This window comes from Mandrillus leucophaeus, unplaced genomic scaffold (assembly GCF_000951045.1).
Source record: "Mandrillus leucophaeus isolate KB7577 unplaced genomic scaffold, Mleu.le_1.0 Scaffold383, whole genome shotgun sequence".
NCBI classification, from domain to species: Eukaryota; Metazoa; Chordata; class Mammalia; order Primates; family Cercopithecidae; genus Mandrillus; species Mandrillus leucophaeus.
In genome coordinates, this window is record NW_012104065.1 from 2,424,437 (window position 1) to 2,449,684 (window position 25,248).

The 25,248-nt window shown below is 39.0% G+C and overlaps 1 protein-coding gene across 4 annotated transcripts in view; it reads left to right on the forward strand.

Annotated features, from left to right (window-relative positions):
- The window catches only part of DERA (deoxyribose-phosphate aldolase (putative)), a 140,216-nt gene that overhangs the window by 28,071 nt on the left and 86,897 nt on the right, over positions 1-25,248 (forward strand). For all 4 annotated transcript variants that reach the window (XM_011990828.1, XM_011990830.1, XM_011990827.1 and 1 more), the window contains exons 2-5: positions 17,741-17,838; positions 18,997-19,144; positions 20,622-20,717; positions 23,537-23,671. In XM_011990828.1, the coding sequence (XP_011846218.1) occupies positions 17,741-17,838; positions 18,997-19,144; positions 20,622-20,717; positions 23,537-23,671 (477 nt within the window). The remainder of the gene's footprint in view (positions 1-17,740; positions 17,839-18,996; positions 19,145-20,621; positions 20,718-23,536; positions 23,672-25,248) is intronic.

The window sequence follows — 25,248 nt, forward strand, 5'->3', positions numbered from 1 at the left end:
TATCCTTTGACCAACATCTCCCCAATCCTCTCTCCCCAGCCTCTGGTAACTACCATTCTACTCTGTTTCTATGAAATCAGCTTTTTTACAGTCCACATGTTAAGTGAAATGTGCGGTATTTCACTTAATGTAATACCTTCCAGTGTATCCAGAATTTATTTCTTCTGGTGGGTTCTTGGTCTCACTGACTTCAGCAATGAAACCGCAGACCCTTGTGATGTTACAGCTTGTAAAGGCAGTGCTGACCCATAGAGTGAGCAGCAAGATTTATTGTGAAGAGCGAAAGAACAGAGCTTCCACAGCGTGCAAGGGTACCCAAGTGGGTTGGCTGCTGCTGGCTCGAGTGGCCAGCTTTTAGTCCCTTATTTGGCCCTGCCCACATTCTGCTGATTGGTCCATTTTACAGAGTGCTGATTGGTCCATTTTACAGAGTGCTGATTGGTGCATTTTTACAGAGTGCTGATTGGTGCATTTACAATCCTTTAGCTAGACACAGAGCACTGATTGGTGCATTTTTACAGAGTGCTGATTGGTGCATTTACAATCCTTTAGCTAGACACAGAGCGCTGATTGGTGCGTTTTTACAGAGTGCCGATTGGTGCATTTACAATCCTTTAGCTAGACAGAGAAGTTCTGTAAGTCCCCACTTGACCCAGGAAGTCCAGCTGGCTTCACCTCTCACCAGGATTATCTGTATTGTTGTAAGTGACAGGATTTCCTTCTTTTTAAAGGCTGAGTAGTATTCTATTATTTAGGTATACTACATTTTCTTTGTCCATTCTTTGTTGACAGACACTTAGGTTGATTCCTTATCTTGGCTATGGTGAATACTGCTGCAGTGAATGTGGTAGGGCAGATGTCTCTTCAACATACTGACTTCACTTCCTTTGGGTATATACCCAGTAGTGGGATTGCTGGATCATATGGTAGTTCTATTTTTAATTTTTTGAGGCACCTCTATACCATTCTTCATAATGGCTATACTAACTCACATTTCCACCAACAGTGAACATGGGTTCCCTTTTCTCCACATCCTATCATTTTTAAAAATTATCTGTTTCTGGAATTCCTACTCCTTAGATATTGGACTTTCCACAGTGATCCTCTAATTTTATTTTCCCCATTTCCTATTAAATTAATTTTTTCCTCCTAGATTTTAAAATAAGTAAATGTTCATTATACCAAATTGGCAGAAACTTGGCTATAGTTTCTCCCTAACCAGTCTATCTTATCCACCAATCTAATCAAATCAGTGAATGTGGTCCACTGGTATTTCAAGTCTAGAGTCTGAATTTCAGGATTCTCTGTGACCTCGTATCATAGGAATAAAACATGCTCGGTACGTTTGAATGAATGTTCACTATACCCGTGCAACTGTATTTTTACTCCCACATGTAACTTTTACCATTGTTACTCTGGAAACAGGCTGTCACCATTCCCAAACTGGTCTTCATATTATACTCAGTGTTTGAAATGTCTGTCTTCTCCTTGATTCCAGTTAATTTCTACTAGTCTATCAGGGCAGGTCTGTCGGCTTGTTGAAATCTTCTCTGGCCAGCCTCGTCTTTTCACAGTGACAGAATTGGAGCTAGAACCCAGTTTCCTGCTTTATTCTATACTGTTATGCCCTATATTTAGCACTGCTACTCAGATCAATTAAATGATGACTGTCAGGCCACATAAGCCTGTTCTTTCCTTTTTGTCAGTGATTGCCTTCTAATACTGTGGTTAAGTTACTCAGAGAAGGCCTCTAGCATCAAGTTGGTTGTACTAGGATAAAAGCACTGTAAAACAGCTAACAAAGTGCCTGGTGGAGCTAGTGCTTCATAAACGGTTATTCATGGTTTTCAACTGCAAATCCAGTAATGATGCGTATCACAGAACCAGAGAACCTAGAGTTCCCTTTTTCCAGGTCAAAGCTGTGTTCCCAGTGCTGGTGCCTTGCATGTTCCTGTGAATCTCCATCTGTGGCTACCCAGTACTTGGCCTCAGTAGACAGCCTGTGGGTTTGGATGTATTAGAACTATGCTGTTAAAAGTTTTACAATAGGCCAGGCGCGGTGGCACAAGCCTGTAATCCCAGCACTTTGGGAGGCCGAGGCAGGTGAATCACGAGGTCAGGAGATTGAGACCATCCTAATTAACATGGTGAAACCCCATCTCTAGTAAAAATACAAAAAATTAGCTGTGTGTGGTGGCACACGCCTGTAGTCCCAGCTACTCAGGAGGCTGAGGCAGGAGAAGTGCTTGAACCTGGGAGGTGGCGGAGGTTGCAGTGAGCTGAGATCGGGCCACTGCACTCCAGCCTGGGCGACAGAGCGAGACTCTATCTTTAAAAAAAAAAAAAAAAAAGGTTTTACAATAAACTCACTTGGAACTATAGTAAATTCAAAACAAAATGGGTGGGAACCTTAATGGATATTTTAACTGCCTCTTTCTTCGACTCCTTGATTCAAGACCAGAAGTACATTTCTCAAACAACTTTTGATATGTGAATTGCTGAGGAAAACTATATAGTCCCAACCTGGCAGGTTAAGAGTTTGTTGAAATTGTTAATGAAATGCTTCATACTGGGAACTTGGTAGAAGTACTTAGTTTCTGAAAAATCTTTTGATAATGCTTCCCCTAAGAGTTTAAGGAAAATGCCAGCAGAGTAAAAAGTACTACCTTTTTCATAGGTTTAAGCATATTAAAACAAAAGCAAAAAAGATTATGATAAAACTGCTGTTCCTCCCAGAGAGGTCAGTCATTGGTTGACACCACTTTTTTTTTTATAGCAGATATTTCCAAAGCTAACAAAACTCTTTGGAAGAGAGTTTGGAAAAACAATTGATGGACATCAAATTAAGGTTTTGAAAAACTAAAAACATACTAGTTTTCCAAATAAATTGAGCTGAATTTAAAGACATGGACATCCATTGCTATGATATTTTTAAGTTTCACTATAATTTTTTGATTGAGCATGGTGACTCATGCCTGTAATCTCAGCACTTTGGGAGGCTGAGGTGGGTGGATCACTTGAGCCCAGGAGTTCAAGACCACCCTGGGCAACATGGCAAAACCCTGTCTCTACAAAAAATATAAAAATCAGCCAGGCGTGGTAGCATGAACCTGTAGTCCCACCTACTTGGAAGGCTGAGCTGGGAGGATCGCTGGAACTCGGGAGGCAGAAGTTGCAGTGAGCAATGATTGTGCCACTGCACTCCAGCCTGGGCAACAGAGTGAGACCCTGTCTCAAAAAAAAAAAATTTCACTATAATTTTTAAGAAGAAATTTCATTGAGGTTTGTGTACAGTACTATGTACTAATTTTAAATGTATAGATTAGTTTTCACGTATCTGTACAAGAGTTTCAGTGTAATTTGATTCATGTATTTTTATTAGCGGGATTTTAAATATTTACATTTTAAAGTGGGAAGATAAAAATAAAATACTTCCTAGTCTGCCATTTTATTTTTATGAAGAAGGTTGCTACTAGAATCTTTTCATATTGGTTTCTATATGTTGTTGTTGTTGTGTAATATATTACTCCAAAATTTAGGGGCCTGAAACAGTAAGTATTTATTATCTCACAACATTTCTCTGGGTCAAAAATTTGAGAATGGCTTAGCTGGGTAGTTCTGGCTTGGGGTCTCTCATGAGGTTGCCATGAAGTTATTGGCCCAGACAGCCATCACCTGAAGGTTTGGCTGGAGCCGGAGGGTCTGATTCCAGAGTGGCTCACCCATATGGTTGGCAGCTTAGTGCTGGCATCTGGTGAGAGGCCTCAGCCCCTTTACCATGTGAACACCCTCCTAGGGTTGCTTGAGTGTCCTTATGACGTGGCAAGTGACTTCTCCCAAGGTGAGTGATCCAAGTAGGAAGGCAAAAACTACCATGTGTTTTCTTACCAAGTGTTGAAGTCACACATGGATGTTTCCACAATCTCCTCTTGGTTACATAGGTCAGCCCTATTAATTATGGAAGGGGCATGAATACTAGGAGGAGAGAATCCTCATGGATCATTTTTGAGTTTAGCTACCAGTTTCCCTTACTTGCTGTGTTAATTATTTTAACTTGCTTTTGTGTAAGTTTCTTCCTATGGCTAAAGATTTCAAACACTCAGAAAAGTAGGACTAGTATAAAGAACACTCATATATCTCACAACACAAAACAAAAAAATACACTCTGTGTTGGCAGTTTTTTCTGCAATATCTTACATTAAAATTACAGACATTTTGGAAAACATTTTACTATATGATCTGGCCCTTGCCGCCCTCTCTTTCTTTCACTCATAAACATAAAAAAGTTTGCACTTTAAAGAAATTAATGTATTTTCTTAAACACTATAACATCATTGTCACAGTAGCCAAATTTGAAATAATTCCTGGGTAACATCTAATACTGAGACCATATTTAAATTTCTCCAGTTGTCCCCAAAATGTAATGTATTTTATAGCTGGTTAATCCAAGCCATAATACAAATGAAGACTATGTATTTTATTCAGTTGTGTTTGTCTTCCTTTACAGCAGAACTCCCTTTTTTACTATCATGATACTGGGTTATGTTTTCTGTAGATTGTCTCACCACCTGGATTTGTCTAATTATTTTCTCATGATGTCATTTAACTTATTTCTCCATCTGCTGTCTTGTCTTATCTTGTCCTATCCTGTCCTGTCCTGTCCTGTCCTGGCTTTCTTTTTTTTGAGATGGTATCTTGTTCTGTTGCCCAGGCTGGAGTACGGTAGCATGAACATGACTCACTGAAGCCTCAAGCTCCTGGGCTCAAACAATCCTCCCACTCAGCCTCCTGTATAGCTGGGACCACTGGCATGCACCAGCACGACCTGGCTAATTTTAAAATTTTTTGTAGAGACAGGGTCTCACCATATTGCCCAGGCTGATCTCCAACTCCTGGGCTCTAGCGATCTTCCCACCTTAGCTTTCCAAAGTGATTATGGACGTGAGCCACTGTGCCCACCCTGTGTTTTCTTTAAGTTGGAAGTTATATCTAAGACTTGATTCAATTCAGATTAAACAGTTCTGGTAAAAGTACTTCAGAAGCGATGCTGTGTATTTTAAATATCACATCATGAGGCACAGAAATGAGTGCCTGGCGATCCCATTATAAGTGAAGTTAAGTTTGATCATTTGCCTAAGGAGATTATAGCCACATCCGCCAGTAGTATAGTTCCAGTTCCCCCTCCTTGACCTGCATGTTGTGTATGAGTTGATAGTCCAATACCATGTGAATGTCTTGTTTTTCATTAACTTTTCACCCAGTGTCTTTAGCATCCGTTGATAATGCTAAATGTATTATTTCATTAAGTGTTACAACATAATGTAGTTTGCTTTAATTTGATTCTTATGTTGTTAAATTACATGTTTTTCTCCTCCGTTCTCCTTTGATGGTTAACACTAAGCTGCACAATCTTTGTGGTTTTGGATCCTTTTTCCTTGCCCCAGATGTCCCTTTCTTTTTATGTTTGTTTATCAAGTAGTAGTTGCTTAATGAATCTTGGGTAAGTGAATGGCTATACTTCCTTTATTCTGGTGTATCAGGGCTTCCCCAAACTACCAGCTCCCTTTTTCATTAAGTTATGTGTTGTCGTCCTCAATTCATCAAGTATTTGTAGATCATTTGCTATGCGTCAGTTAAGTACAGTGATGAGGAGCTGGGTTGTTATTAATGAAGTAGTCTGAATACCTTTGTTTTGAGGAAACTCTAGTATCTTGTTGGCAACATCCAAGTAGATAATTCAACTATCACAACATAACCACTGGATTATGTACCAGGGCCTGATAGACAATAAAACACCTAAATATTTATTGACTGACTTGGGTAAGAGTTGTAATATCAATCTGTTAAGGTTCAGTGGAGCCCAGAGGAAGACTTTGTGGTTGAAGAGCTGGGGAAAGTTGCTCAGAAATGACATTGACTTGGATATTTGGTAGGGTGACTTAGCATGCAAACTAGACACTTTTGGCAGTAAAAAGGGAGCACTAAAAATACTTAAAATTATATAATTAAAAACACTGAATGATACGTTGCCTTTATTTTATTGGTAGATCCTCTGTTCAAGAGAAAATAGTTCCGTTCAAACACTAAAAAATTCATTCTAACACTAAAATATACTCATGTACATCAAAGCAAAAAAATGTATTCGTATTATCTCAGCATTATAAAACAACATAAGTTGAATTATTACTCTGCTTTAATTAGCTTCTTAGCTGTATCCATCTGTGTGTCAAAGTTGCATTTTGTGTTTATTAAGTTTAAAATTCTTGATAGTTTTCGATTGATTCTTATCCATGAAACATGTTTTTAAAATTGAGAAAATATTTTCTCTACAAGTGTTGAGGTACTTGGTAAGTTTAGCACATTCTATAAATGGAGGATATTTTCAATTCACATTTTTTTAATTGAAATGTGTAAATATTTTACCAGAAATGTTTTCACAGCTAATATATTTATGCCTCCATTCTGAGACAAAATAGTAAATATTATTATAAGACAAAACTTGTCAAATAAGATGTCTCTGTTTATGATTCTTTTGGATATTTTGCTAATTCAAATATTGTAAAATTACAAGTCTTCTCAATTTCATTTCTTTCCAGTACAGAATATAAGTTTATCTACTTTAAAATAGGAGCTTGGGGTAGCTAGTCTCCAGAGATGGACCACGTCTCTGGTACTGATGCCTTTGTGTAGTCCTGTGTTGCATTAATTCTGGGCTGGCCCTGTAACTCACTTTAACCAATGGAATATGGCAGAAGTGATGCTCTACAGCTGCTTTAACAATTTTGGGTGCTCTGAGCTGCCTATTAAGAAATTCAGCTACCTTGCTGGAAAAGGCACTTGGAAAGGGAGAGGTCTGAGGACTACATGGAGAGAAAGAAGGAGACTTAATGTCCCAGCAGAGCCCAGTCTTCCAGCTGCACCCTCCAAGGTATCAGAAATGTGAGTGAAATCTTGTATGTCCTAATCCCAGCCACCACTTGACTTTAGCCACACAAGAGATCTCAAGTGAAAGCAGCAGCACAACCACTCAGCTGAGCCCCAGTCAACCTATCAGGAGAAATAAAATGATTGCTGTTTTTAGCCACAATGTTTTCTGGTGGTTGTTATGTAACAAAAGATAGTCAAAACAGGCAAGTTGAAGTATTCCAAAGTGCAACGTTAGAATTTTAAAATTAACCCCATGTACACTAGTTGAAATCTCAGTATTTTATTTGTTCAAATCCATTCTTTTGTAGGAGTACATTTTATGTCTCCCTCTTTGCAAAATTGTCATTAATAATTGTAGTTCACTAACAGTTTCAAAAACAAGAGGCTTTGGTGTTTTATTTATTTAACTTTTTTTAATAAGAGATTTTCAACTGATTTTGCAAAAAAAGCGCCAACATTTAAAGGTCTTATTTAGAAGATAGTTCAAGACCGGTGTACATCAGCTTAGATTGATTGACAGAATGGCTCTTAACTCTTCGAAGAGTCAGATATTTCTAGTATTCAACTGATGAGAATCAGCAAAGAGAGAGTGCATATTGCCATGAAGAAGCTTTATGTTTAATTTAATGTCACCTTTTTCACAAAGATCAGATCGTTCCTTTATTCTGTGTATAAATAAAATGTTTAAAATTTGACAATGACAGTTTTTGTTTTAGTTGTTAGACTATGGAAGCATATTTGGATGAAATTATGAATTATGTGTCTGTCACAAAGAGATCCAGGTATATTTCTGTTCCATAGGTTTCCTAATTTAATAAGAACATGTTTTTATCATGCCACTACAAAAAAATTTTTATCCATGTTATCACTGCAAAATCACATAATTATGTGTTTTATTCTAACCTCTTTAACTGAATTTATAGTGGTAGTCACAGCAATGTCAGTTATTTTACCTTCAGCAAAATAGACTTCCGGTTTTTTTATTTGATAAATTAGATTTTTAAAATGAGTCAATATTCAAATTAATTTAACTGATTTTCTCTTTGAAGTACCTATGACTCTGCTATGAAACTGATATTTTCTAGTATTTGTGAATCTTCTGCTAATGGAGCCAACAATTTAATAACCACTGCTTTCCTTTTTAAATTTAATTTAATTTAGTTTAATTTAATTTAATTTTATTTTATTTTATTTTTTTAATTTGAGATGGAGTTTTACTCTGTCACCCAGGCTGGAGTACAGTGGCATGATGTTGGCTCACTGCAACCTCCACCTCCCGGGTTCAAACGATTCTCCTGTCTCAGCCTCCCGAGTAGCTGGGACTACAGGCGCCCGCCACCACACCCAGCTAATTTTTTGTATTTTTAGTAGAGACGGGGTTTCATCGTGTTAGTCAGGATGGTCTCGATCTCCTGACTTCGTGATCCGCCCACCTCGGCCTCCCAAAGTGCTGGGATTACAGATGTGAGCCACCGCATCCGGCCTGCTTTAGTTCTTACACATTCACTAGAAAATTTAGATCTAAAAGTGAGCAATATTTAGAATCTAGTCATTTATCTAAATGAAAGTCATGCTCAGAGTTTTCTGTAACTGTGTCTTCTGAAGATGTGTTAAATTGCTATCTTTGGACACAGGCATCTGAACTACTAATTTTTTGGGGGTAGATAGTGATGCTTTTTAGCAGATTTAGGTCATCCTGGAGTCTGATATATATGTATAGATAGATGATAGATAGATAGATAGATAGATAGATAGATAGATAGATAGATAGATAGATAGGTAGATACCTTTGGTTTCTATGGCTCGTGGCAAATGTTGAAAAACATTTTGTGCAGATTACAAATAATCAACTTTCCTGAGAAATGGGAATTCGGAGTAAAATTTTTTATTAAACATACTTTTTTTGAGGTCATTGTTACTGATAGCTTTTGTTGTTGTGGCAGAATTAAAAAGCCTGACCCAAAGTAAATAGTTTTAGATTTACAGAATTTGATAAATCATATCGTTTTCTGTAGTGGTTGTACTAATTTACATTCCTATTACCAGTGTAAAAGTGTTCCCTTTTCACCACATTCACGTCAACATCTATTATTTTTTGACTTTTTAATTATGGCCATTCTTGCAGGAGTAAGGTGGTGTCTTATTGTGGTTTTAATTTGCATTTCCCTGATAATTAGTGATTGAGCTTTTTTTTATATGTTGGTCATTTGTATATCTTTTTTTGAGAAATATCTATTCATGTCCTTTGTCCACTTTTAATGGGATTATTTGATTTTTTTCTTGCTGATTTGTTTGAGTTCCTTGTAGATTCTGGATGCTATTCTTTTGTCAAATGCATAGTTTGCGAATATTTACTGCCACTTTGTGGGTTGTCTATTAACTTTGCTGATTTTTTTTTGCTGTGCAGAAGCTTCTTAGTTTAATTATGTCCGATTTATTTATTTATTTTTGTTGCATTTGCTTTTGGGGTCTTAGTCATGAATTGTTTACCTAAGCTAATGTCTAGAAGAGTTTTTCTCATGTTGTCTTCCAGCTCTTCTAGCATTTTTATGGTTTCAGGTCTTAGATTTAAGTCTTTCATCCGTCTTGAGTTGATTTTTGTATAAGGTGAGAGATGGGAATCCAGTTTCATTCTTATACATGTTGCTTGCCAGTTTTCCTAGCACCATTTATTGAATAGAGTAGCCACGAATATTCTGCGTACCCTCAGTAATCAGTGAATGCCTGGCATGCTGGGAGTGTTTTGTTATGTCCAGGAGAGTGAGGAAGAGAGTCAAGTTGTGGTTTCCTTTTAGAGTGAACCACTTGGTAAAGGAACACTGTTCACTGCACCGGGCTCTCACATGCTGTGTGACATTGCTGGAGACTGAGAGAGAAGAGAAGCTGGAGTCTCCCAAATATATCTTGGTGTATTTTCAACTTTGTTAAGAAATGAAATGTAGAAGATGAATGCTAGCGCAGAGGGGACAGGAGGCATAAACCGGGCTTGTCTTGGGCAACCCAGGATGAGGTGGTCACCCTAGTGAGGACCAAAAGCTCAGCAGTAGTTGGACCATATTGGGAAGAGCTATCAAATTTGACTTCAGTAGTTACTTGGAGCATAGAGTGGTTGGGGAGAGGGACAGCGAGGTCAGCCCTGACAGTGTGTTCTAATCTGTAAACTCTTCCACAGAGAGACTTACCTGAGGCTGTTTATGGGTAGTGAGCAGAGGAAGCTCTTCTTTGAATTTTGTGCTTTGTGAATCTGACAGATGCTTCTGGATCTTTGACTTTTCACTCTCCAGGTGGGAATAATAGCACCAGAGATTGAGTAGCTCTTATTTGTTTGAAGACAAATTTTAAATGCAGAACAGAAAAGCTATAGTCAGTTGATTGATGAGATTTTGACCCCTCTCCACTGTGCTGCTTCTAGTGATTTGCTACAGGCCACCACCTGCTCTTGCTTGAGCTTCCGACTTGGCTTTCCCACCACAGCCAGAGGGATTATTTTAGAATGTAAATCAGATCATTTCAGCCCTTGCTGAAAATTCTCTAAAAGACTTACCATCTTACACAGGAAAACCTGCTGAAAAAGTCTCTTTAAGGACCTTTTGAACCCTGTTGGCCGTGGCTCACCATATGCAGTATATTTTATATTGCCACATGGTACACACCACACGGTACACACGGGACTGAAACAGAACTTCCACGAATGATCCTACCTGTATAACATGCGTTGTATCTTGACATTTTCTATTTTTCTGTTTCTTTCTTTTTTAAAAATGGTCATCACTGACAAAATTGATTTCATGACATATCCGTGGGTTATTACCCTCCTTTTGGAAAATGTTTTACTACGTGATCTGGCCGTTGCCGCCCTCTCTTCCATTTCCCGTACCTGGCCTTGCCTACTTTCCTCTGATTACACTGTGTCCCTGCTTTGCCTTAGATACGACTGTTCCCTCTTGCCTTCTCCTCTTTCTGTTACCGGAAAGAGGTCCTGATGCAGACCCCAGGAGAGCGTTCTTGGATCTTGTGCAAGAAAGAATTTAGGGCGAGTTCAGAGTAAAGTTAAAGCAAGTTTATTAAGAAAGTAAAGGAATAAAAGAATGGCTACTCCATTCTTTTATTTAACCCCTGAGGGCTGCTGGTTGCCTATTTTTAATAGTTATTTCCTGATGATATGCTAAACAAGGGGTGGATTATTCATGCCTCCCCTTTTTAGACCATATAGATCTAAAAATACTCCTGATGTTGCCATGGAATTTGTCAACTGTCATGGCACTGGCGGGAGTGTAGCAGTGAGGAGGACCAGAGGTCAGTCTTGTAGCCATTTTGGTTTTGGTGGGTTTTAGCTGGCTTCTTTACTACAACCTGTTTTATCAGCAAGGTCTTTAGGACTTGTATTGTGTGCTGACCTCCGGTCTCATCCTGTGACTTAGAATGCCTTAACCATCTGGGAATGCAGCCCAGTAAACTTCAGCCTCATTTTACCCAGCCCCTATTCCAGATGGAGTTGCCCTGATTCAAATGCCTCTGACATTTCTGCCTAGAACACTGTTTTCCTAGATAATGGCCTCATTGCTTATTTCACCTGGTGCCCTGTTCAAATGTTTTATTATCAGATTTTCCTGGCCCATGCCCATCCTACATTCTCCATTTTCTTATCCTATATAACGTTTCATTGTAGCTCAGATGTATAATATAGTTAAGATATTTATGTGTTTATCTCTTATTAGGAAAGGCCTGTGAGAGTAAGAATTTTGTTCTTTTCAGCACTGCTCAATCTGCAGAGCCTCCAGTAGTGTCTGGCACCATTGTGGATAGCCCTTTGATATTACTTAAATGAATGAATGGTATTCATAGGCATACTTGCATTTATCAAACTCTCCAGGAGGTTTTCTGTCCCTTGTCTGTCTTATATCTTGTTTAAGTCTTAACTTTGGGTAGAGATCCTTGCAGACTCTCTAAAGAAGGCTGGAGCCATTTGATCTAGAAATTTTGAGTCCTATGCACCTTGGACTAGAGGGGAATGTTGGCCCAGGGACAGTCTCTGTCCTTGGCCCCACAGACCCCTGCCCATGGAGAGGAGCACAGCTACGGGTGGGCTAGAGTAGGATCTTAAATAGAGCGTGGGCCCATCTCATCCCCTTGTAATGTTAGTATCATGTAGGAGCAATATAATGATCAGTTTCTACCTGGGGGCCTGTGGTGAACATTTTGGTGATCTTTTCTGTGGGAACAGAAACGGCATTCTGACATCATCATTTCTGCCTGACATTGTGTAGCTGTGTCAGGCTGGCTTTCTGGAACAGCTCAGTGGCCAAAGATTGATCACGAAGGGTTTAGAGCTGTGAAAATGCCCCAGGTAGGTGTTGTGTGATGCTGGTGCCCGGATCACAGACAGCTGCCTTACTGGTTTACCTCCTGTAGTCTGCCTTTCCTTCTAACTGTCCTTCACACTGCTGCCTGGCAGTTCCTCTTAATTCAACAGTTAAGTATTATGTGTTATATTTTCTGCTCAATAAGATAATGCATGCTCTTTGTAAGAATGTTTAAGTGTTAGGGGAATATATAACATGGGAAAGTAGGAATATAATCTAATCTCAGAAGAGAAACACTTCTATGAATTTGGCATATAGTTTTTTGTTTTTGTTTTTTTTGCAAATACACCAACAGATACATGTTTTGTATTTTTTGTTTTTATGAACAGTTTTATTTTAAAAAGCACACTGCTGTGCATATTTCTTATTTTTACTGAGTAATGGTATCATAATCAGTTTCTACAACAGTACTTAACTGATGTACCTCGTTCATTTTTTTTTTTTTTTTTTGAGGTGGAGTCTTGCTCTGTCACCCAGGCGGGAGTGCAGTGGCACAATCTCAGCTCACTGCAAGCTCTGTCTCCCGGGTTCAAGCGATTCTTCTGCCTCAGTCCCCAACTAGCTGAGACTACAGGCTTGCGCCACCATGCCCAGCTAATTTTTGTATTTTTAGTGGAGACGGGGCTTCACCATATTGGCCAGACTGGTCTTGAACTCCTGACCTTGTGATCTGCCTGCCTCGGCCTCCCAAAGTGCTGGCATTACAGGTGTGAGCCACTACACGCAGCCTGTACTTCGCTCTTTTTAATGGCTGAAGTGTATTCCGTATTATGGATTTGCTATATATTATTGAACTGGACATGGATCTTGGTGTCATTTGCAACAGTGCTACCATAAATGCCTTTTCATATTTGCATTTGCAAACTTACGAAAGTATTTCCATGGGACATATTCTGTGTGCCGATTGCTTTTTAAAAATACTCCTTTAATTCTGTTGCAGCCCTGTTTGGAAATCTTCTGTGACTTCTGGTCACCTGTATCATAAAGCCTAGACTAGAGCCTAGAGCCAATAGAAACATAACGTGAGACATGGAGTCGTTTTAAATTTTCAAGTGTGCACATTATAAAAAAATAAAAAGGAACAGGTGAAATATTTTAATAGCATTTTACTTAGCCAAATGCACCCCAAATATTATAATTTCACTGTGCAATCAGTGTTAAAACGTAAGTAGATATTTCACATCCTTCTTTTTGTACTGAATCTTTGATATCTGTGTATTTTACACTTAAAGCACATCTCAATTTGGACTATCCACATTTCAAGGGCTCAGGTAGGCACACATGTGTGGTTACTGATTGGACAGCCCGTGCCTGCACTCAGCCTGGTGCTTACGGCACTTTACAAATAAGCCACAGTCGGTCACACAAGCCACATTCAGTCACATTTAGCCAACCTGCTTTTGCTTCTGACAGCCCCACAAACTTGCAGTGCTTCCTGTTTATTTTTCCTGCATCCTGCACAGTTTTTTGGGCAGGGTTTCTCAGCTTTGGCACTGTTGACGTTTGGGACCACATAATTCTAAGTTGTGGGTGCCTTGTAGGATATTGAGCAGTATCCTTGGCCTCTACCCACTAGATACAAGTGGCACCTTCTCTGGAATCTCACTACCCCATCTGTGGCAACCAGAAATGTCTCTAGACTGAGAAACAATCTTTAGGGGGAATCAGAAATCTCTACTTATCCATTAGGGTTGTTTTAGCCAACTGGATAAGCCTACTGTGACCTACCCTTCCTCCGAACTGGACTTCTTATCCAGCCAGTGTGGTAAATTTTTATTTTTGTGTATTAGGAACAAAGTTAAAATCAAAACAGAAAATGCACCTCCTTTCGTAGGGTTATCATTTGGTGTTACATGTTTTAGGAATACTGTGAAAAATACAAGAACTTCTGTAGAAACACAGATGAAAATGAGGGAAAGGCTAGAAAGTAAAGTTGCAGGGAAAATGACCTCCGTCTCCACTAAGACTTGAACCGGAAAATAATAATAGTAAATTGTGAGAAGAGTATTTGAGGACAAATTTATAACCAACACAAGGGCCTAAAAACCACCAAAATGGCATACTAAGATAAATAGTGGGACTTTCTTCATTGGAGAATTTTAAGAGAAGAGTGTCATTGCCTTCCAATTATGGTTTCATGTCTGTTCTCCCCAAAGGCATGTGTACTTAAAACCCCTTTTGGCCCCATAAGAAGATTCTTTGGTCCTGATGAGATTATGTGCATTAGAATCACTTCTCCTGGAAAGGAGACGCTAAAGGGTACTTGAATAAAATATTAAAAATTATGAAGGACATAACAAAGGCCAATCAGTCCTTTCTTTTCCCCAGACCCCATAATATGAGAACATGGGTTATTTGATGAAATTAAAGAGTAGCAAATTAAGTGCTAATAAAACGAGATAGTCACTTACATAATTCATTGCCATGGGAGGTCACAGAGGCAAATTTTGTGGCTATATTAAATATGGGGCTGGATAATTTTATGACCGCTAATGATATTTTCAGCAGTCAAGGCTGATACTGTGAGAGAAGAAATCCTATTACATTCTCCAGTAGATGGTTTGCAGGGACCTCTGGCAAGAGGTTTCTGAGAAGTGTAAGAGCAGACCTTGTGAGTTCTAACCTTTGGTGTACTCAAAATTGGTTTTTAAGGTGAAAGTTCCCAGGCATCCCATTCATACTTCAGTGGCACCTTTTCTTGTAGAGATCCAAAAGCCCTTTGTAGTCAGAAGCAGTGGAGAAAGACATTGCCCAGAATTAAATCCTTTCTGGTCTTTGGGAACCACTCGACTTATTTATCATATGCCACCCATGTGTCAAGTCCTTCGCTTGGAGTTTTAACAAATCTTTTGGGGACATAAACATTTGGATGCATCAGTGGCATTCTGAGTGAAGGGGGTGTACTAAAGGTAGAATGCAGAGTTGCATGGGAGCACAAAGAAGCAAAGGGATGTCTCAACCTGTGAGGTTCAGGGAAGGCTCCCAGAGAAGGTGACATTTGAACTGAGTCTTAAAGGATGAGCAGCAGTTCACTGTTTGGCCAGGCAGGGAAGGGTATTCTTGGTAGAAGGAGCATTCCGCATGCACAGATCCGGAGATAGCCTGGCATAATGTGTCAGGGAACTGCCAGTAGATTAGGAAGGTTGCACCATAGAGGCAGAGGACCGGCGAGGAAGGAGCTGGGGCTTGAGAAGGAGGAAGGAGCCGGATGGTGAAGGAAGAGGCTTGTGTTTGCCCGAGACCCCTCTCCAACAGTGGTGCCAGTGTTTCCAGTGGCGACAGTAGTGGTGAGTTGGGAGTAGAGAAGGGGAAGGACTTCAGGGATGTCCTGTGATCGATAAAGGACAGCCTCTCAAAGCCTTGCCCCACTGAGTAATAGGCCTACCTCTTTTTTGATCATAGTCAACAATTAGTTGGCAGTAAGCCTTGCAGTTGACATACTCTTTGCTTCACTCATTTTCCTATATCTGCCTGAAACAGTCTTGACCATGAACCCAATCACCATTATCAATCATTTGAGAAAAAAAAAAAAGAGCCTCCTAGGGCTGGGCGCGGTGACTCATGCATAATCCTAGCATTTTGGGAGGGCGAGGCAGGTAGATCACTTGAGGTCAGGAGTTTGAGACCAGCCTGGCCAACAGGGTGAAACCCCGTCTCTACTAAAAATACAAAAATTAGCCTGGCATGGTGGCGCACGCCTGTAGCCCTGGCTCCTTGGGAGGCTGAGGCATGAGATCGTTTGAACCCAGGAGGTGGAGGTTGCAGTGAGTCAAGATCGCACCACTGCACTCCAGCCTGGGCGACAGAGAGAAACTGTGTCCCCCCCCCAAAAAAAAAAGCCTCTCCTGTGTTTGAGTAGGGGCTGTTTCTTACAGGTCTTAGATAAATTGGGACGAAGTCTAGTGTGTCTGGTCTGATTTTCTCGGGCGCTGCTAGAACAAAAACAGCCCTTGTGTGGGAAAGCAGAGGCAGATTTCATCGGCCTGACCCCAGACTCCCATTTTCTCTGTGAAGTTGGCTCAGCAAACAAGCAAAAAAAACATACAATATCTTTGAGGAGCAGGAGCAGATGGATTGAAATGTTAAAAATCTGGTTTGTTAAATGATTTCAGCTAACAAAATAATTAGAGAGAAAAAGAAGCACCCAAACTCTTTTCCTTCTTCAGTGAAATTTAAATAAGAATATCATTATTAATCACTTAGAGTCCAACTTGCAATTTCTATACCTTTATACTGATACTTTTAAGAAGAATGAAATGAAAATGAGAGAAAGAACGTCATCTGTAAACATGAGTTTAGATGCAAATACTTAAATTTGTTTTGTTACATGATACAGTATGTGATCAGCAGTTTTCTTCATTGCATTATAAAGAGTTCTGTAATTAGTGCATTTTTTCTAATGGATAACTTTTTCTACAGTGCTCTTTTAAGGCTCTTTTAAAAACATGGAATTGCTGGAGAGATATAGAAGTGAGGTTAGTTATAGAAGGTAAATAATGTTCATGTCCAATTTATTGTGAGGCCACCTATGTTATAGGATATTGGTAGATGATGTTGAAATACATGTACCAAACACTGTTTGATGTTAGACACCCAAAGATGGGTAAGGTCATGGCTGGCAATGACTAAGTACAACAAATGGTTTCACCAGGAATCCTTGATGAACTGATTACAAGTTCTGTAGTAGAGATCTGTCTAATGTTAGCTCTGTCTAGGGAGCTGACAGTGTTTTCACAACAGCTAATATTTAGACTAGGTCTGAAAGTAGAAATTACAGTTAACTGGAAGAGAAGAGAGAGTAGATCAAGGTAGCAGAGAGCATTTCAGAACAAAAGCAACAGAGATCTCTCCTGAAACTTTAAATAATTTGTTTTTTCTTTTTTTCTAATTTCTGTTATATCAGTCAATGTTGTTATTTCTAATACATTTTGAAAATTTTTTCTTTGAAGAAAGAATGGGCTGTATCCTGTCAGCATGCAGTAGGTATTAATCTTGCCAGTAGTGAGCACAGTTTCTGTAATTCCCACCATTAGTTCACTTAAGTATTTATTAATCATTTGCTCTCCTGGACTGGACACTCACAAATACGTCTTTGCTGTCAGAGGTGAGGTGCGTGGCATGGGTAACACACATTTCCCCAATTGTTAGGCATGTCTGTGTCATGAATCAATACAAGTTCTTCCAGTTCCAAATGTATAGGTTGGTACAGAAGCAATTGTGGTTTTTGCCTTTGAAAGTAATGGCAGTGATTTTGCATGAAGTATGCCTTTTGTTGACTGGGCTTCCATCAACAAGGCTGTTTATTTATAGTTGTACAAAAAAGAAACATAAGCTTTAAAAAAAGGTTGATGTCAAGTGATAAATGTATCCTTTCAAGGACCATGTAAAAATAGGTGACTATATTTAATGAAACTTTAGGCTTCAAAAAGTGTTTTTTCTGTCTGTTTTAGACCTTAGCTGGATCTCCAAAATACAAGTGAATCACCCGGCAGTTCTGAGGCGTGCGGAACAAATCCAGGCTCGCAGAACAGTGAAAAAGGAGTGGCAGGTAAGGGTTCTTGAGCATTCTGTGCCTGTATTTTACAATGCATGGTCTCTTCCCTCAAGGCCACAATATTGAATTTCGCTCAAGATGCATCTAAACTTAAAAGATTGCAGCTGTCCATGACTTATTTTAATAATTCATATATGATGATGATGGGTTGGAGAAAGATAACACATTTATCCAAACAAGTTAAAAATCTTATCACTCTTGAGTGGCAAAACCGCAAATGAATTTGAGGCATCTTTATTCATGAGTGAATTAAATGGCATATTTTCTCAACACATTTATTCAGTTTTTTAGACATGCCTTCTTTGGTTGTCTTCTATTTTAATTTTAAAGCCCTAACATCTAAACTTGATGTGTCCACTCTTGAGGCCCTTAGGTTTAAGAGTTGACCTTTCTTGACCATCGTGTTTACCTTACTATTACTTTCCATAAATCATTTTTCAAAATCCAAAAATGATGTTTCGTAGAGTACTTGCGGTCAGCATTTTCTTCTGTGTATCCCAACCAAAGACGTGCTGTGTAAGATTAAAAGGAATTCAGAGTTCATTTCACACGTGAGGCAGAATACTGTGATTGAATCCTTGAGAGTGATAGTTCACATTTTGCTCATCCTTAGAAATATTCTGATTGAAAAGATAAAAGAAAATTCATCAGACTAAGTTGTGAAATATGAATATTGTTTTAAAAATGGAATTGGATTAAATTGAAAAAAAAAAAAACACCAAAAAACTTGGAAACTTTTAAAAATAATAATCTCATCCCAGATCCCAGAGCGGGAGGTAAAATGTAAGATAGAAACCTTCTTTCGGAGTTCTTCTATGTCAGGGTGGCTCTGATGGGCTCTCCCTTTGGCTGAGATGGAGTAGTCAGAAGTGGGGAGACATGGGCTAATAGGGGTTTCAATGTGGGATATCTGTGGGAGAAAAACAATGTTTAAGGCCACTCTTCCTCCCTTTTATTTTGGGCAGTGTTCATCTTGTTAGTGGCTCTTGAGCTGTGTTTATATCATATGTCAGAATATTCCATAGAACAGTGTGGGTATAAGATATTAACACCCATACTTGTCTGATGCTTCTCTACTAACCAACTGGGTTGGAGGTTTGTTTGTTTATTTATTTATTAAATTTACTTTGTTTTCACTTTTCTTTAAACCAGGCTGCTTGGCTGCTGAAAGCTGTTACCTTTATAGATCTTACTACACTTTCAGGCGATGATACATCTTCCAACATTCAAAGGCTCTGTTATAAAGCCAAATACCCAATCCGGGAAGATCTCTTAAAAGCTTTAAATATGTATGATAAAGGTAATGTTGTTGGTGTGATCTGTGTGGTGTTTACTGCTTACAATACTGATTACTAGATCTAAGAGGGCTTAAGATACAACTGCTGATGATAGCAGTGATAAAATCCATGATAGAAACTCTTGCTGTGTATACATGGACAGATTCTTCTCTGAAAAACAGCAGGAAGAGAATCTGAGTCTTTTTTTTTTTCCAGGTCAGTTCTTGGATCAAAGTGCTTGGTAGAGAGTGACTTTATTTCTTTTCAGTTCTTCAGTTTTGGGAAATTTCTGTTTAGTGACACTAAAATACTAATTCTGAGTCCCTAGCCACACGTGAAAAAGCCAGTCTCATTACTTAATAATCACATCTCATACATAAAGTATTTTCTGTGAGTATATGAAATACTTTTGAAAATAAAGCGCAAATGAGAAATATAGCCTGCTTGTATATTAGGTTAGATATTTCAAAAAAAGTCATGTTCACTGCCTTAGTATACATGAAAAGAAGGACTTTCCTAAAGTTGCCGTAAGTTTAGGACCTTAGCATTTTGGAGATGTTGGACACCTGTAAGAACTGATTCCCTTGTTTTCTAAATAAAGAACCCCACACCTGGAAGGCTAAGCGGCGTTCCCAAGACTACATGTCTTGTTACTTGCTGGGCTGGTTTTGGGAGCCAGGTCTCCTTCCCATGGAGTATGCTTCATGGCCCCCGAGTGCCAATCTGCTATGAGTGCAACTAGAGGCGCTGAATTGGCCCAATGCAGGTCTTTTGTCCCAAATAAACATGTTTAGGTTTGTAGGTAACATACAAACCTAAACAGCTCTATGGCTTTTGAAAAGTATTTATTATGTTTATTTCGAGTTGGCCATAAAAATACCACCTTATTTATTGCACTCAAAGGTAACAACTTGGTTTAAGGTCTTATGATATTTCTTTGTTTTATAGTGACTATTCGATTTCTAAGTTTTTTAAAATTTATGAACTTATTTCTTAAAATTGGGGCTTCCGTTTCAGATTTTATTATTTCTTTCAAAATTGGGAATAGGATTAGTTAAATGTCATTTTTGTGGTACCGCCCTCTAAATTTTACTTAATATTTTTCTTCATCTGTCCTTCTTCAAACTGTCCTTTCTTCAGGTTGTCCTGTGAGAATGCTCTGTAAATACGGATTTTGTTATCTACCTGAAGTATTTTCATTTAGTAATAATCACCAAGTTTACTATTTAGACATTTCTAAAAAACAGTACTATGTTAATCTCAAGGAAGAGTATATCAAACTTGTTTTTATGACTTTAACGATAAGAAAATAATCCATGTTGTCAAGAACTAGAAGGGAATGTGGAAAATAAAAATCTTTTAATTTATTGCAGCATTGCAGGGGAATTATTTTTTCTCTTGTTTGATTTTTGCCAGTGTTGCAATATAAATAATAATTAAAAGCATGTTGTGTGAATTGAACTTCATTTAAAGTTGGCTATTCCTATTTTTTTTTGATAGGCATTACTACAGCTGCCGTCTGTGTTTATCCCGCCCGGGTGTGTGATGCTGTAAAAGCACTCAAGGCTGCAGGCTGTAATATCCCTGTGGCATCAGGTAAAATGTGCTGTGGCTTTTGTTGTTATTTTTTAAACATGTTTCCAGTTCTTCATACAGTGGGGTATTATATATAGTTTTGTACTATGATTTAAATTTATGTATTTAATTAGTTGTATTTATTCATGATTTTAGTATGTATTAATTGCTTAGTAAGTGGAAGACATATTTATTCCCAACAATATAGAACTGTATTCCTATCCTTAAGGAAACTCAGTTGGTTTAGGAGGAATAGTCAGGTAAAGAAAAAAATCATAAGGCACGATATATAGTATTTATATATATATATACACACACACACACACACACACACTAACACACACGTATGTGTGTTCTGTTTTATATATATATATGTGTGTGTATATACATATGTAAAATATAATGAGGATATGCGGACTGGGGATGGTGGCTCACAACTATAATCCCAGCACTTTGGGAGGCCGAAGCAGGGGATCACTTGAGGTCAGGAGTCCAAGACCAGCCTGGCTAACATGGCAAAACCCCATCTCTACTAAAAATACAAAAATTAGCCAGGCTTGGTGGCAGTGCCTGTAATCCCAGCTCCTGGGAGGCTGAGGCTGGAGAAAGAATCGCTTGAACCTGGGAGGCAGAGGTTGCAGTGAGCCGAGATCATGCCGCTGCACTCCAGCTTGGGTGATAGACCAAGACTCCATCTCAGAAAAAAAAAAAAAAAAGGATATGCGCAAAATGCAGTTGCAATTCTGAGCAGAGAATGATATATTCTGCAGAGGTTGGTGACACCAAAGTAAGAGAAAGCATCGTCGTGGAGATAATTGCATTGGGTTTTAAGGATGAAGAGGAGTTCACAGTGTTAATAAGGTAGGGAACCGCATTTTAGACAGAGGCACTAGCACGTGTGAAGGCACAAAGCATGTTCAGGGGACTGGAGAAGGTTTGCAATTATTGGCTTCAAAGGCAGGGTTCCGAAGACAGGGCAAAGGGGGAGATACAGGAGTTGAAGCTGGAGAGGGAGATCAGGACAGAATTTCAGAGGAGATCTATGCCATGTGGTGGCATTTGGCCTGAATTCTGATGATAGGGAAGACATTGAAAGGTTAGAGGAGTGACATGATCAGCTTCATGAGATAGTAAGTTACCTGATCGTACTGGATAAATTAGAAAAGAGTGAAATGGAGTTAGGGGAGACTTGTCACAGTCCACGTGGGAGCTGATAAGAGCCACACAAAACCTAGAAGATAAAGGAGAGAGTGCATTCGGGAGTCACTGACTTCAGATAGACACAGTAGGACTTGGTATGACAGAAAAGTCTTTAAAGCATTAGTTTGGTAAATATATATCTGTGTGTATATGGATGGATGAATAGACAGATATAAAATTAGATTCTAGTTTTAAGAGATGTTCGAGGAATATCCTGATGCTTTAAAAAGGGAGTCTAGGCCAGGCGTGGTGGCTCACATCTGTAATCCCAGCACTTTGGAAGGCCCAGGCAAGAGGATTGATTAAAGCTGGAAGTTTGAGACCAGCGTGGGCAACAAAAGGTCTCTAGAAAAAAATAAAATAAGTAAATATTTTAAAGGAGTTTATAGCTTATTAGGAATATATTAAAACAAACATGGTGCACAGTATTTATATAGAATTGGTTTATGAGGATTCCCGAAGTATTTGGCAGCTACACCTGTGTAGACCTTAATTTTTCATCAGCCTCAGTCAGTACAGTTTTTGCTTTAAACAACAGAGAAACATGCTTTCCTCTAAGGTAGCAGACCTAAGGAATTGTTTTTAATTTTTATTTTTTGAGACAGAGGTTCGCTGTGTCACCCAGGCTGGAGTGCAGTGGCACGATCTCGGCTCACTGCAACCTCTGCCTCCTGAATTCAAGCAGTTCACCTGCCTCAGCCTCCCGAGTAGCTGGGGCTACGGGCGTGCACCACCACACCAGGCTAATTTTTATACTTTTAGTAGAGATGGGATTTCACCATGTTGGCCAGGCTAGTCTCAACCTCCTCACCTCGGGTGATCCACTTGCCTTAACATCCCAAAATGTTGGGATTACAGGCAAGGGCCACCATGCCCAGTCCCAAGGAATTTAATGTCAAGGAAACATGACAGGTTGTATTTAGAAACAGGGATGGAGAGTTAATGATGTGCGTATAAAAGATGTTACTATTTTTCAAGAGTGTAGTTGTCTTTTGTGTTTTCATTTTCCTCTTATTTACACTTGGCTCTACCCTGCCCCTCCCCCAATTTTGTGGACTAATTAGGTACGTTTTCCTCCTGCATTCTCTTTTCTTTATGCTCATCTGGTTGTTTTTAACATAGGCAATGGGAGGAACACATATGACAGTTTGTTTACCACAGCTAAAGAGGTTCATGACAAAGTTAATCAAGATAAATCAAGGGTAAAAGAGTAAAAATCAAAATGGCTAACTTGATCAAGATTTGGATCCAGAACTAGTGTGCTAGGTAACTAGTGTTCATTAAGACAGGGCTACAACTACTATTTTATGGCTATCACTGTGAAGATAACATTTTTGCTGGTTACTTAATCCACCTTCATGAGCATCTCTGCAGCATCTTAATTTCAGGTCTTCCAGAAGATGATAATATTTGTCCTAACACTAATATGAGAGAACATTCTATTTCTTCACACTTATGCATAACATAAGTGATGTTCTTAAGTGTCATTAATGCATTGGTCTTTAAATGCTGATGTTTTGGGGTCTGGAGTTCTTTGATGAATTACTGACCAATTGAAATTTGTTTTCCCCTCCCCCACTTCCTTACTTTCCTTCTTCCCTCCTTCCCTCTTTCTTCCTTTCCTTTCTTATCTCTATTAGTGGCCACTGGATTTCCAGCTGGACAGACTCATTTGAAGACACGATTAGAAGAGATCAGATTGGCTGTGGAAGATGGAGCTACAGAAATCGACGTGGTAATTAACAGAAGCCTGGTGCTGACAGGCCAGTGGGAAGGTAGGTGCATGCTCTTACCTAAGAGAGTGTCACCATTCTTCCCTGGTGAATCAGATGATGAGATACGATGTAGTATGTTTTAGAGGTCACTGTTCTAGATGACAAATTAGTAGATCAAAGGGTGAATTTAGGAGAAAGCATGACTAAGATTACTCATCCTTGTGCCCCTCATAAATCTAGGCAGTTGCCTACCTGCATGAACTTCCCTTTTTTATGTTAATTTTTGCAGTCTTTGAAGATATGGGATTATTTAGTTGACTAAGTTTATTTTTACTTCTTGCTTTCTTATACATAGCTCTGATGACTATCATGAGATTAATGATTCACTGTCACATCAGAATACAATAAGACATTGCCCTTTCCAGCAACAAGCTTTTGTTTTTTTAAGTAGATATTAAAGAATCAAATAGATTTTACCTCTGTCTTAAATACATTTTGTATACTAAAGATGAGGTCATTGGTAGCTAGAAAAGTAAAATTCTCTCTTTCAAAAAAGTCATTATAATAAATAGTTTAACCAAATTTTTATTTTTCTTTTTTGAGACGGAGTCTTGCTCTGTTGCCCAGGCTGGAGTGCAGTGGCGCAATCTCGGCTCACTGCAAGCTCTGACTCCCTGGTTAACGCCATTCTCCTGCCTCAGTCTCCTGAGTAGCTGGGACTACAGGCGCCTGCCACCACGCCTGGCTCATTTATTGTATTTTTAATAGAGACGGGGTTTCACTGTGTTAGTCAGGATAGTCTCGATCTCCTGACCTCGTGATCTGCCCTCCTCGGCCTCCCAAAGTGCTGGGATTACAGGCGTGAGCCACCGCGCCCAGCCTAACCAGAAATTTTTAATGATATCACAAGTGAAAGCTAGGATAATATATTGTCTCTTTATATGTGTGTATATCAAAAGGCATATTTTATACTAATTATGGAGACTATACCTACTCACTGTTTAAAAACAAAAATCCCCACTAGTCATAAAGGAAGTGGATATTCCTTGTAATCTCACTCCCTTGAAATAACCCTTGGTAACACTGCAGGGTGTAACTTTCCACACTTCTCTACATAGCATGCTATCCCCACACTCTTTTAAAGTTTAAATAAGAGAGAGGATCTTATCTCTTATTTAACCTGCTTATTGGACTTGCCTATATCTCATGGGTATTTTCTTGTGACTCTTTCTATTCATTTATATCTGTAAAGCCTTTGTTTGTCTATTTGTGAAGCCTAATTCCATTGATTGTCAATTATGAATTGCTTTTGGTTATGAAGTAGCAAACGTTCAGTCAGTGGTTTAAACCCTCAGTATTTACTTTCTTATATAAAGTCCAGGGGTAGGTATTTCAGGGGTGTGTGGCAGCTCCACAGAGTTCTTGGAGACCCGGTCTACGTTTATATTCCAGTTCCAAAGCACGTGGCTTCTGCTCTTAATATCAAGAGCACTTCATTGTCTGAGATGGCTTCTGAAGCTCCAGCCCCTTACACTCATTTTTTAGATCACAGGAAAGAAAGGCTTTTCACATCAAGTCTCACACAACACCTTTGCTTATTACACCTTTGCCCGTTGGCCTGAGCTGAGTGACGTGGC